The 12976-nt window shown below is 36.3% G+C and overlaps 2 protein-coding genes across 2 annotated transcripts; both read left to right on the forward strand.

The window, feature by feature from the left end:
* The first annotated feature begins 1266 nt into the window (after positions 1-1266).
* LOC142976871 (uncharacterized) lies at positions 1267-5010 on the forward strand. Its single transcript, XM_076120436.1, has 5 exons — positions 1267-1308; positions 1586-1667; positions 2374-2661; positions 3099-3261; positions 4577-5010. The coding sequence occupies exons 2-5, from the start codon at positions 1593-1595 to the stop codon at positions 4633-4635; spliced, it is 585 nt and encodes a 194-aa protein (XP_075976551.1). The 5' UTR covers positions 1267-1308; positions 1586-1592; the 3' UTR covers positions 4636-5010.
* Positions 5011-6144: 1134 nt separating this feature from the next.
* Positions 6145-12107, forward strand: LOC142977233 (uncharacterized). Its single transcript, XM_076121009.1, has 5 exons — positions 6145-6290; positions 9138-9212; positions 9755-9931; positions 10599-10734; positions 11472-12107. The coding sequence occupies exons 1-5, from the start codon at positions 6261-6263 to the stop codon at positions 11693-11695; spliced, it is 642 nt and encodes a 213-aa protein (XP_075977124.1). The 5' UTR covers positions 6145-6260; the 3' UTR covers positions 11696-12107.
* Positions 12108-12976: the final 869 nt, after the last annotated feature.

Genomic DNA, 12976 nt, shown 5'->3' on the forward strand with positions numbered 1-12976 from the left:
ATACTTACCAATAATAAGGCATAAAATCAGTGTTAAATAGAAACTATGTAATTAAAGGTCTCACGCTAGTTGCAATGACGTCTATGAGCTTGTGAAGGCTGCCTGCCTCTGCGCAGTCGGTAGTGTATGCGATTGCCACGCAAGAGGTCTCGGGTTTGAATCCCGGGTCAACCAAAAAAATACTTTCTGAGTTTTCTGTTAATCAATTCTCAGAAATAAGAAGAAGTTGAGGTCGTAGACCTTAACTACGATCTCAACTTCGGAACTCCGGGCAATTTCTAAGAAAATCTCAGCAGAAAATCTCAGATATGATTTTGTTTTGCCCGACCCTGGATTCGAACCCGAGACCTTGAGCGGCAGTAGCACACACTACGTTGTTGGACGCTGTTCTCCCGCGCAGACTTATCTACTCACTGAAATTATCTAATCAAACGATTAGTTAAATTTATTGCAATATCCGACGTTTTAATAAATTGAAATCTCCGCAAAGCGTTGTAAATAACAAATTACTGTATTCTCATTAATTTAAAATTTGTTATCTTCACGATGTAGCAATTTATCTTTATTTAAACATATTTTATCCAATGGGTAATTTTATAATTAATAGTTATTTATTCCAATGCCCTTTTGAACGATATTACTGAACTTACCACTGGCCCAAGATAAACTTTTTTATTTAACACCATCCATATAATCGAGTAAAAAAGCTCATTATTTATTGTGCCCGGTTTAAGATTCGAACCCGAAACCTAGAGAAGTCTAGCATTCGTGGCTATCAGGGAATCAAAATCGACTTGAATCGACCTTTCGGAATATGAAGGTACTTTGTTCATGATAACCAATAAAATCTATCAGACATGCTCTTAGGTAGCTTAACCTCAAAATCTCTTTCTCTATTTTTTCTCTTTTAAAAAAACAATTCCCGCGCTAAGTACTGCTCTAGTATCGCGGGGACTTTTACAAACATACATCCAACAGACACAAATTACAACCAGACCCGAAACAATTATTTGGGGACCGCACAAATAATTGTTGCGTGTGGGAATCGAACTGAAGACCTCCCAACGCAATTGTAGCGGCGGGCGCGGCGACGTGGCGACCTATACCACTGCGCCACGGAGACATCACAGTACGTGGTCGTCTCTAATGAATGAACAAGGAGTACTAAACGCGGAATGAAGTAAATAATTACAATGACGTCATTGAAGGCACACCCTCGCGAAACGTTACAAGGTCGGCAACGAGTAGTTTGAAACAGGCTGTAGTGGAAAACTGTAGTTTTTAAGTGAAAGTTGTGTTCTGCGAAACGTAAGAATTTGTTTGATAACTGTTAACCCCTTTATCTTCCATAATAATAGTCACTACATATCTATCTTCTTGTATACCTTGCATAGAACCTTAAATACTAACTAACAACGATTAATTAATTTTTTTTTTTTTAATTACTATTTTGAGATTGTTGCATGAATAATTCTGGAGCTCAAAATTACTTTCTAAACATGATCGATTCTAAGCATTTGTTGTGGTTTTGTAAATCATTGAAGTTATCATCCGTCATCTTTAAAAATGTACCCTTTCTTTTCAGATTGAAAATGGGTTGTCAACTTGACTGTTGTTATGACAGGAACCTAAAAGCTGGAGCTCTGCTCATAGCTTTCTTAACATCGGTACTTATTTTTAATCCTGTTTTACTAATTAAATGTTTATTAGTAGTTGTTAATTACTTGCACACTACTGCTGGGCAAAAATCTCCGCCGTGCAGCTTGTAGACTCTAAAATCAGACGTATAAGGTTTCCTTTTGGTGTTTCTTTAATCTTAAGGAAGTGATTATACCTTTACCTTTACTGAAGGTTAACCGAGGGGTATTGTGTTATAACTCAGGGTTGTGGAAGTCAGATAAGCAGTCGCAAATATAAAATACTAGTGTTCAGCTGACAGCTCGGCAATATAGTTGGAAGAAAATCAATGCTGATGAGATGACCTAAGTTTGGTACCAACAATTCGATACTTATACACTCAGTTAACACTACAATAAATAACTTTTAGTTTCATTTTCGACTGCCTCCGTGGCGCAGTGGTTTAGGTCAGCACGCCGCTACCATTGCGGGATATTACCATCGGGATATCGTGGGTTCGATTTCCCACTCGGGACAATTATTTGTGCGATCCACAAATATTTGTTTCGGGTCTGGTTGTACTTTGTGTGCGTTGTTTGTATGTTTGTAAAAGTCTTCGCGACACAAGGGCAATAATTGTTAGTGCGGGAGTAATCTTTAAAAAAAAACTCTTGGACCAATGCCAAACCCCTACCCAAAAAGGAGCCCCTATCCAGCAAGAAGCTATCAATTATTTAAGAACTAAACTTTTTGCAGGTAGTAAGCAGCATACACGCAATACTCTCAGTATTCCTCTGGATATACTACGGTCTAGTTGTCAGCGCTCTAGTCTACGGCAACATAGACCATGTTCAGAGCGAGGAGTCCAGAAGCTTCATGAATGGCTTCGAATATGTCATGAAGACGATTTTAAACCTTGAAGACTATGAAGTGTATTCTTTTGAAAAAGCCTTTCTTCTGGTGGTGACGATTGCGCATTTTTTCATGTATCTCCCGCATATGAAGTTGATATTTACGTTTGTATTGATAAAGGGAGTTTATCAGGTAAGAATATATGTTTGTATGATTTTTTTTGGGGAGTAATTTTTAATAATGTCGTAAAGATAAAGTTAGTCTGTCTGTCGTGTTCATAAGTAAATTACTGACACGATTGTGATGTAGCAAGGAGATTATACTTTTAGCTATAAGACTATGCAAAGGTTACTGATATTTCTTTGGAAATTAGGTGTGAAATAGAGCCGGCACGCAAATGAATTCCCGCGGTAGGGCTACTTCCTACAAACTTTTTGAATTTGGGATTCTAAGAGTACATACTCACAATATTTCAGATTTAATTCTAGTTACTCTTTCACGCAAAAGTTACTTAACGTATTTTGAAGAAATTTTGACAAAGTCTCGAGCAGAAGTTACACAACCATATTTAAATGTCAAAATTATTCCACTTTAAAGTAATGTCAATTAACTATGTTTGTAATTTTCAGAGAAAACGCGGAAATCTTCAAGCGTACTTAATTTTCAACACGATCTATATGATATTATTTGCCATTATGGTTGTCTACGCGATGGCTATTGCTGCTAAGATGTCTTCTTCACAGAATGTCAATGCTGTCGTATTTGTTCTGTGCCTGTCCATCCCATCTGTGTGTACGTACTATTACTTAATAATATTAGGGTCGGGGCAAAAGTCTTTTCGCATTATAGTATGTATGAACTTGTAACAAAATCTTTTCTCTACACAAAAAAAGCTAGATATTTGGGTACATCACGAACTCATTGAAAGAAACCTAATGAACCGTGTACTCATTTGTGATTCTTGAAGCCAAAGAGATTTTATTACAAGTTCATACATACTATAATGCGAAAAGACTTCTTCCCCGACCTAATAGTTTCCAGTAGCGCAATTTTCTGTTACTATCGACTATCGCGAACCGGCTAGCTATCGATAAATTTCGTATCTCGTGATCTCGCCTCTAACGGGCGTCGTAGGAACTATTTTGGCAGTAGATTTTAAATGTCAAACATTCGGTACTCGACAGCCCTGATTGTAGGGAATTGCGCTACTGTAACGCTCTTTTCTATCACTTTCGACTATCAACAACCGGCTAGTTATCGATTTTGTATTAAAACCTGATCAGCGCCTCTAGCGGGTACCATTGGAATTAGTTGTTCAGTATAATTTAAATGTCAATTCCTGATACTTGTTAGTACCGAGAGTGGAGAATCGCACTACAGTATGATAAGTGTGAAACGTTATGAGACGGCGTGTATTTTTGTTAGTCTTTCACGTAAAAATATCTGAATGGATTTTGTTCAAATTTTACATGGGTATAATTGACCACCCAGGGTCAAATTTATGATGTATTGAAAAAGCATTTCGTGGCCTATTAAATGATAGACTACATACAGTTTGAACGTGAGTGAAGCCACGTGGGTTTGTTTACGAGTTCAGGTAAATATATTTATTTTGAACCCATAACTTTCTCACTGGGCGTGGATCGCTTTGAGACCTATAAATACTACTTTTCGTTAATTAATTAATTTAACGACTTCTGTGGTCACAGCGGTAATGTTTTAGTCTGCCGATCATGAGGTTCCGGGTTCGATATTAGCCACCTACACGGACTAAGTGGCCTATACATTAACGTTCTAGTTTTGAGACATAGCTCATACAACTCTGTATTAACTTAGTAGAGACTAGAGAGTCTTGTGTACAGGTTCGCGGCTGGCGAAGATGTACAATGTTTAAAATTTAAAACATCAGTCACCCCACGGCATGCAGCTATCCATCGATTGTTTTTGTAGCTCTTTACTTTACTTAGAAAATATACAGAATGATTAGTTTAGTCTACATAACCCGTGCCAATACACGAAGATATAGTCCGAAAACTTAGAAGGGATCTAAGTTGTCGGACTATATCTTCGTGAATATTTTTTTATCAATATGTATGTTTCTTTTCAGTTGTGGATGCTTACTCTATGGTGATAATCAGCTGTTATCATTCTACGATGATTGAGTAAAGAAAAAGTTCGGAACTTTGCAAATTGCAGTTGGTTCATTATTCAATTTATAACAGCACGTTTGCACTATCAACGGCAAGACAAAATTCTCATGTTAACTTAAGAGAGAGATGTTTTATATGGGATCTTAATTCAGTTGAATATCATAATAAAATTATTTTTAAGAACAATAAAATACAAAATAGACAATTTTATGAAAGTGTTTGTAAAAATTAAATGATGGAAAAGAAACAGAAAATTTATCAAAATGTTTGGCCGCTGAAACATTAAATTAAAATTACTTTTGATAATGTATTAATGTCAATTATAATAACATATTTCGTCAGTTACTTAATTAGCCATCGGCTTGTATTATAGACATTTTTATATCGAGAATAAAACATATTCTACATAATCGTACCTTATTTTATAATATACAAACAACTGTGTGACAATAGTAAATCATAGAATGTGCGTGAAACAAGTACGAAGCGATTCTCAAAAATATTTTTTCAAAATTATAACTGATCTATTTGTAACCATTTTATACATAACTATTCCCATAAATCTGAAGAATCCGAGTGTATCTCAAATTTTATTTTCGTATCAATACTGGACAACAGATAAAAATTAGAGTCTGCCTACATGTCAATAATTCACGGCTTAACTGCATAAACAAATAAAATATTTGGCCAGAAAGGCAGGAAAACTTTTAGGTACACCATGGAAAACTACAGGCAACAATTCTCTTAAAAAATTTAAGCGAACGTAGCCAAAGGCGTGTATAAACTCTTTATAAATAGTACTTTTTCATAGAACAATGGAAAGTTTTATTCCTCATACACAAACAAACATAATTCAGGGACACTGTACAATTTTGTGTAGGATTTAACAACACGAGTGTTACCTAGAAATAGCTGGATCGATCTGCCTAGATATCGAGTGCTGAATCACAGAGTAATGAACATCTGCAGTACATGAATAAATAATTAATGCATTTTCGAAAAGGGCATATGTTTTACGATATGTAATAAGACTTATGACCTTTTGGAACTAGTGACTCAATTAATGAATTATTTATTTTTCATACTGCAAGTCAAAAGTGTTTTCATCTAGCTACTATGAGCTCTCATTTTCTATTCTCGTTCGTATTTGAAATGCTATCGAGTTTATCCATAACCTTTAGAATAATCGTAGAAGCAGTACCAACTTACAGACTAGCTAAGGATTATAGAAATGGCCTACTTTTATGTGAGAATAAAAATATAAACATGGTAAAAAAAACAATAAAAAATCCATGTAAAAAGAAAAAAACACTAACGACCTAAGTAAAGAAAAAACCTGCTTATCATAAAAGAAAACATCAAAAAGTCAAATAATCTTGCTCTAATATTGTAAAGGTCGTTTTCACATTATTTATTGCCGGTGCATTCTCTATTGCAACTTGTTGAGTCTGTGGCAGGGTGTGCCTGCGACTGCGCGTGGCGTCTGCACCCCTCGGCCGCCCTCGGCTACCCTCGGCTCCCTTCGGCTCTCTTCGTGCTTCCCCAAACATTATTACGTAGTTCACCGGCGAATTGCAATACCCAGAGTTCGACTCTTAAACAAAATCTTTTGAGTGTGATTTGGAAGTGTTACAGTGTAAAATGGAGGCCGCAATTGGTCCTATTTCCCGGGTGAGTAGGTTTCATAAATATTTTGAATAACTAAGCGTTAATATTTGGTGTTTTGCACATATTTGTGGACTGTAACTCTCGTTGTGCATCAAAACAGTACCTAGATAGGTTCGTGAACTCTTGTCTAGGTTTTGAATAATATGTTGATACTAATTTAGGCTTTTATTCTGAATGTTTCGATTGTAGCATCGGAATAAACGTGCTATCTCATTAAGTGCATAATTATTATCAAATATTGGATAGTTTACGATTTCTCTTATTTGAACTTAAATGCTATTATGTGTTTTTATTAATTGTCTAATTTAACATCCGTTAGTTTATTCATGAAAGTCATTAACCTAAAAAGATATTCGTAAATTCTTACAGCGTATTTGCGTTCCCTCACATAATACTGTGGCCGTTTGATTTGAAATTAGTTGTTGAAAACCGGTAGGAATCTTAAGTAGCTAATAAACATTATTATGACATCTTCTTATGGGAAAAATAGTTTTCTATTATTTTCTATTTATAATCTTGTATAAATAAAATACGGTCGAATTAAAAACCTACTCCTTTTTATTACAAGTTCATACATACTTTAATGCGAAGACTTTTCCCCGAACTAATATATCTTGAATTACCTTGAGTATCCTTCCACCGCATGTAGACCCATATATGGAACAGCAAAAATAGGTTTAATCATTACGTTAAACTTTGTTTAGAAGTAATACAACATCAAAAGTGCAATACCACCCATGCCATGCGATAGAGGGTAAAAATGTATAGAACTGTTCATATTTTCATAAAGAATGCATGAAAAGATGGTTTACAGTTGTTGTATATTCTTGATGTTTTCTAGGATTGATTAAGTGCTATTCTGAGACGCTAGAAGCCGGTCAGTCAAATCAATGTAGCCTTTGGCGTGGACATTCAATAAATAGGTAAACGCTTAGTGGTGTTTGAGCTGATTCTCGTGTCTGCCTCCGTAGCGCAGTGGTTTAGGTCGCTACGCCGCTACCATTGCGTCGTGAGGTCGTGGGTTCGATCCCACACGGAACAATTTGTGTGATACACAAATAATTGTTTCGTTGGTTGTACTTTGTGTCCGTTGTTTGTATGCTTGTAAAAGTACACAACAGTAACAATAATTCATAATAAGGGAATTGTATGTAATAGAAAGAAATAATGAACTTGCCCCAATTTCTCTGTTCATAGTTTTCAGGTCATGTTTTGGGCGTGTGTAGCCTCGAGTAATGTCAATGTTAGACGAGTCCGAGTAAAATCGATTTCAGTGTTTCCATACATATTATTCTGCTACTTGTTGCTCGGTTACATTTAAGCTTAGCTAGGATTGATTTTATTGTGTGTTGTGCATTACATGATGTTATTAAGTACCGCGTTCAATTAACGGTAATACAAGATAAACAAAAGACTATTTGTTTCTTGCGCTTTCCGTAGCTCGATTCTCTACTACTATCGACTACCGACAACCGACCTGTCATCGAGAAAGTATGAAAATTTGTACCGCGATTCTGTACAACTATCGAGTATCGAGTAACGAGTAGCTATCGAAAAATTTTGTATGAAAAATTGATCAGCGCCCCTAGCGGATTTTTGCAAGTACTATGTTCTTCAATGGCGCCATTTTCCACCAAACATTAAAATAAAATAAAATTAAATATTTTTTTTTTGCTGGAGCGCACTTAGGGGCAATTCCGAATAAGACGAGGCCAACGAGGCTGAAAAGATATTGTATCTTTTGCCTGCTTCAACGTAGAAAAAAAAAGACGCTGATTCTTTTTTTGTGTTGATAATGTTTCGTTGAACAACACTAATTGACTGCCTCCGTGGCGCAGTGGTTTAGGTCGCCACGCCGATACCACTGCAACGGGAGGTCGTGGGTTCGATTCCCACACGGAGCAATTATTTGTGCGATCCACAAATAATTGTTTCGGGTCTGGTTGTGCTTTGTGTCCGTTGTTTGTATGTTTGTAGAAGTCCCCGCAACACAAGAGCAATTCTTAGTGCGGGAGTTGTCTTTAAAAAAAAAAAGAAAGATAAAAAGAAAAGAAAGAATTATGATATTTTTATGTTATTGATTTATTTTTACTAATACCGTTTAAAGTAGACTATAATTATTATTTATGAGAATAATACCTTTCATGATTATTTTTTATCCACTATATAGTATATTTAAAATTAGTTTATACACAATTATTACCAATAAAATTTTATTTAAAGAACAAATTTTCAAAACGAAACTTTTTCTCACTTTAAATGTCAAGTTTTCGATACTCGATAGGTCGCGATTCTCTGCCGGATTGCTGCCGGTTTCCTAACGAGTAGCTCGATAGCAATGTATGGTATTCGATAGCGTGACGTTAGTATCGAATGTACAGAATCGAGGTACTGACGCCCCCAACCGGCGTCGGAACAATTTTGGCAGTACATTCTAAATGTCAACCTTCGATACTCGACAGTACAGATTATACAGAATTGCGCTACTGCATTATAAGCAACGTTTTCACTATTTTACCATGAAGATAGTTTAAAGTCTGGAATCAAACATAATTATACGAATATCTACTCATTACTTTTTACAAGGGTATGTTTGTAGGATGAGGGAGGCGTATTATAAAAAGCTTTCAGGTATTATAGGTTTCATCACAATGTTTTCTTTCACCGTTAGAACAAGTGATAATTTTAATATATTGTGTAATTATTTTTTTCACGTTTAACATCGTCTTGAAAAGTCTTTGGTATGTTGCCTCGGGTTCGAATTTCCGGCCACTTTTTTGAAAGCGAATGCTTTGACCACTTGGTTGTTACTGCTGTATTGATAATTTATTTGTATATTTTATATTACAGAGCTTATCCTTCGCCAGGAGTTTGTTTCAGTTGAACTTGAAACTCGCATCAATATTCATCGGGAATATGAGTACGGTGAGTGTTATTTGTTACAAATATTTTATTCACAGTTTCGAGTGGCAGTGTATGTGACTATGACGTCTCGGGTTCGAATCCCCGGTAGCAATTTCTGGTGTAGTAACCCAGAGTTTGGAGTAATGCTTATAAGCTCGCCTACCCTATTACTAAGACTTCGCTATTCGTCTGTGTGTGTCTGCCTCCAGACTCATTAACCGTAAAAGTTAGGCAGTTGAGGCGCTCATAGCCAGTTGTGCTCACCGGTCGGTAAACGATCTGCGGGTTAAGCAACCGTTGGCGCGGTAATTCTATAGATGGGTGACCGCATAGGTGGTATTTGAACTGAGCGTGACCGTGCTTCGGAGTGCACGTAAAAAGTCGGACCCGGTTTTTGTCAATTAAGATAACAGTCGTTAAGCCATGTCAAAGGCCTTTTGAGCGGTTTGAACAACTTTGACACTAGGTTGACCACTAACCATACGATAGATAGATAGATAGTTAGGCAGTGTATCCTAGATTATGTATTCCTATTACTGCTATAATACATTTCTTACTTTCAGATACTGGTGGTGATAGATTCACTTGTCAACTACGAGAATGTGAATCATAAATTGGAGAAGACCAGCGATATTGGGGCTAAGCTGAGGCTGGCCATATTTATTGAGAAGTTCAACATCGCAGAGTCCCTAGTCGTCAGCGTGTACATCAATACACACCTTATCCTTGGCGCTTTTATCGTAAGGAACAAACTTTAGCGCGATTTTCTACCACTATCTACTACTACTACTACTACCGACAACCGGCTAGCTATCGACATTTTGACATTTTGAATTTCGAATGTGCTGCCAAAATAGTTTCTACGACGCACGCTAGGGGCGCTGATCAGATTTTCTCTGCTTTCGATTCTCTACTGCTATCGACTACCAACAACCGGCTAGCTATCGAGAAATGTTGTATGAAAGACAGCGCCTCTAGTGGGCGCTTTAGGAACTGTTTTGCAGCACATTTTAAATGTCAAGCTCTCGATATTCGATAGTAACGATTGTAAAAAATCGCGCTACTGTTACAATTATTATATAAGATGCAACGGGTCTTACGCGCGGTGAATATTTCAAAAGGTCACGTTACCTTATTTACTGTTCGACGTTTCGATCGATTTACATTGACCGTGTACTTATATGTGTGTTTATGTCAAATTGCGGTATGATTATATCTATTTTTTATTTATCTATCCTTTTTCTGTGTCCCACTGCTGAGCAAAGGCCTCTCCCCTAGACTTCCAGTTTTTATTTCTAATATTATACTAAAATCGTTTTAGATGTTTTCATACTTATGGTTGATATATTTTAATAAATTTTTATCTTCAGCATTCTTAGTATTTATTTTTCTCTATTTTCATTTCAGAACGACCAACAAGTGATGGAGTTTTCTATCATTTTGAACGCTCTGCAGATTGGAGTGGACATGTTTCGCATCGTTGAATGCGTCTTCCATAATACTTGCACCAATTTCAACTATGTTATGTATCCTGTGAAAATCGGTAAGTATATTGGTCAATAGCGCGATTCCATACAGTCAATACTATCGAGAGTTTGGCATTTAAAATTTACTACACAAATAGGTCTTCTCGCGCCCGCTAGAGGCGCTGATCACATTTGCATTCAAAATTTCTTCATACCTAGCCGGTTGTCGACAATCGATAGTATGTACTGCATGATTGAATATTTTATATTATTGATGCGAATTACTTGCGTTTGCGAATCAAAATTAAAAAGAAAATAAAGTCAGATCAATTTTGCTCAGCGTTCCAAGTTCCGTAAAGATCTTGTTGCTTTTTATTTTAATTTAAATAGCAATATTTCAAAATAACAAAGTCATTGGTGAAAAATATTTGTTTACTTCCTTTTACAAAATTTATTTTTTTACTCGCAACTGTTTTACTTTGTGCAACTTGAAAACTACTTTTTGACAGGAGTCAATTTATTCATTAGCAAGCGGACTGGCCCGCCTTCACCCGAGTACTATACAATTTTATCCCGTTGATTATCCCGTTGATTCAATTTCCGTAGGAATTTAGATCCCATCGATCCCATGAATACCTTTTTTCGACAGTTGCAAACATTAATCAAAGAATTGATTGTCCTATTTTGTTTTGATTTTATTGTTACGCTCATACGAATATTATAATAATATAACGTATAATAATATAATATAAATAATAGAATATTCATGCTTGGCGATGGATTCATAATCAAAAACATTTAATTTTCTTCACAGCCTTTCGTGTATGCGCCTGGCGTGTCTTAGACGCCTTTCACAAGCAACTTGAGAGAGAGGCTGAGGAAAAACGTAACGTTCCAGTCACGCCAACACCTGCACCACCGACAGCAGCGCCAACCACGCCACCAGCGTCACCCGCGCCACCCACGCCACCCGCGCCACCCGCGCCTCCGACGCCACCGACTATGCCAACAAGAAACGGAGATGAAGTATTTGTTTAAACAACTACTTTAAAACCAGATGACAGAATAACGGCTATTTCAGACGTACCACAACCGTATTTTTTAGGGCAAATATCACAACCTATAAATTGTGTTGAATTGTTTATATGACAATTTTTCTTATTTCAAATTTTTAAGTTAACCGACAGTTATCTGGAGGCGGTAAACCGTTAATGTATTAAAATACATTAAATTAAGGTTTAGTGGGCAGTGGAACTTACTCTTGTAAAACAGGCACTTTTGTCCGTTACTTAAGATACATTGAAAGATTGTCAAGCAGTCACACAAAATGTAAAAAAAAATATTTAGATATTAGTAAACGTAAAATATAATAATAAAAATGTAAGATTACTTTATTTTAAATAAATAAATTAAGACATAAGGTACTTTATAGAAATTAATAAATAAAGATAACCAAAAAAATATAATCTTTTGTCCCTTACTTATAATAGTTTCGAGTTGGGTTGTGCTTTTTTTGAATAAAAGGTAAGTGGTAGAGAACACGAAATTAGTTTTACCGTGGAAAACCTTTTAATCGGATCGAAAACAAAGATTCTTCATTAAAATTTGCTTTGACCCTAAGTAGACAATAAACATACTAAAATTAAACTAATTCGAGTAATTTTTCAGTCACAATTAAATAACATGTTGAAGGATCTTCAAGGAATCGATCCTAGATCCTTAGATTAGGAGTCGCATGTAGCAGATAGCTACATACAGCGACATCTCGTGGTACGAGCGCAGAACCACCAACTCGCATGACGTCACAAATCCTGCATCGCGCTATGACAGTTTGCAATGCAATGGTCGGAGGATCCTCGCTTTTTTGTTGGAGGAACATGATTACTTCATTCCTCAACATCGCACACTACCCCCCAAAAAAATCCCGCCAATTTCCAAAATCACCTCTTTATGCTCCTTTACACTTTCTAAGGAATCTTCATAACAAATTTCAACTTTCTACGCTCAGTAGTCTCGGCTGTGCGCTGTCTATCAGTGACTCACTAACCCCCGGTTTCTGAGTACATTTAGCGGTAGTATATCTATTCAATAGCTTTTAAACTCATGACAGTTTGAATAGATAAACTACCGCTAAATGTACTTCAGAAACCGGGGGTCAGTAACGGAAGCCTCTAATATATTTTAATTGATGATTACATCAGAGCTTTGGGGCTTACCCATACGTGTTTAATGAAACAGGTATACTGTGCGAAAGAGAGGTCAGAGGATAAGTGCGGTGAAATACCAACGATGAAACAATACGACGTTATGAATATTATC

This window comes from Anticarsia gemmatalis, chromosome 12 (assembly GCF_050436995.1).
Source record: "Anticarsia gemmatalis isolate Benzon Research Colony breed Stoneville strain chromosome 12, ilAntGemm2 primary, whole genome shotgun sequence".
NCBI lineage: Eukaryota > Metazoa > Arthropoda > Insecta > Lepidoptera > Erebidae > Anticarsia > Anticarsia gemmatalis.

Coding starts and splice junctions, on each gene's coding strand:
- LOC142976871 (XM_076120436.1), top strand. CDS start 1,593: ATGGGTTGTCAACTTGACTGTTGTTATGACAGGAACCTAAAAGCTGGA. Junction 1,668..2,373: donor TCATAGCTTTCTTAACATCG/GTACTTATTTTT, acceptor AACTTTTTGCAG/GTAGTAAGCAGCATACACGC. Junction 2,662..3,098: donor TGATAAAGGGAGTTTATCAG/GTAAGAATATAT, acceptor TGTAATTTTCAG/AGAAAACGCGGAAATCTTCA.
- LOC142977233 (XM_076121009.1), top strand. CDS start 6,261: ATGGAGGCCGCAATTGGTCCTATTTCCCGG. Junction 9,213..9,754: donor TCATCGGGAATATGAGTACG/GTGAGTGTTATT, acceptor TCTTACTTTCAG/ATACTGGTGGTGATAGATTC. Junction 10,735..11,471: donor TATGTATCCTGTGAAAATCG/GTAAGTATATTG, acceptor TTTTCTTCACAG/CCTTTCGTGTATGCGCCTGG.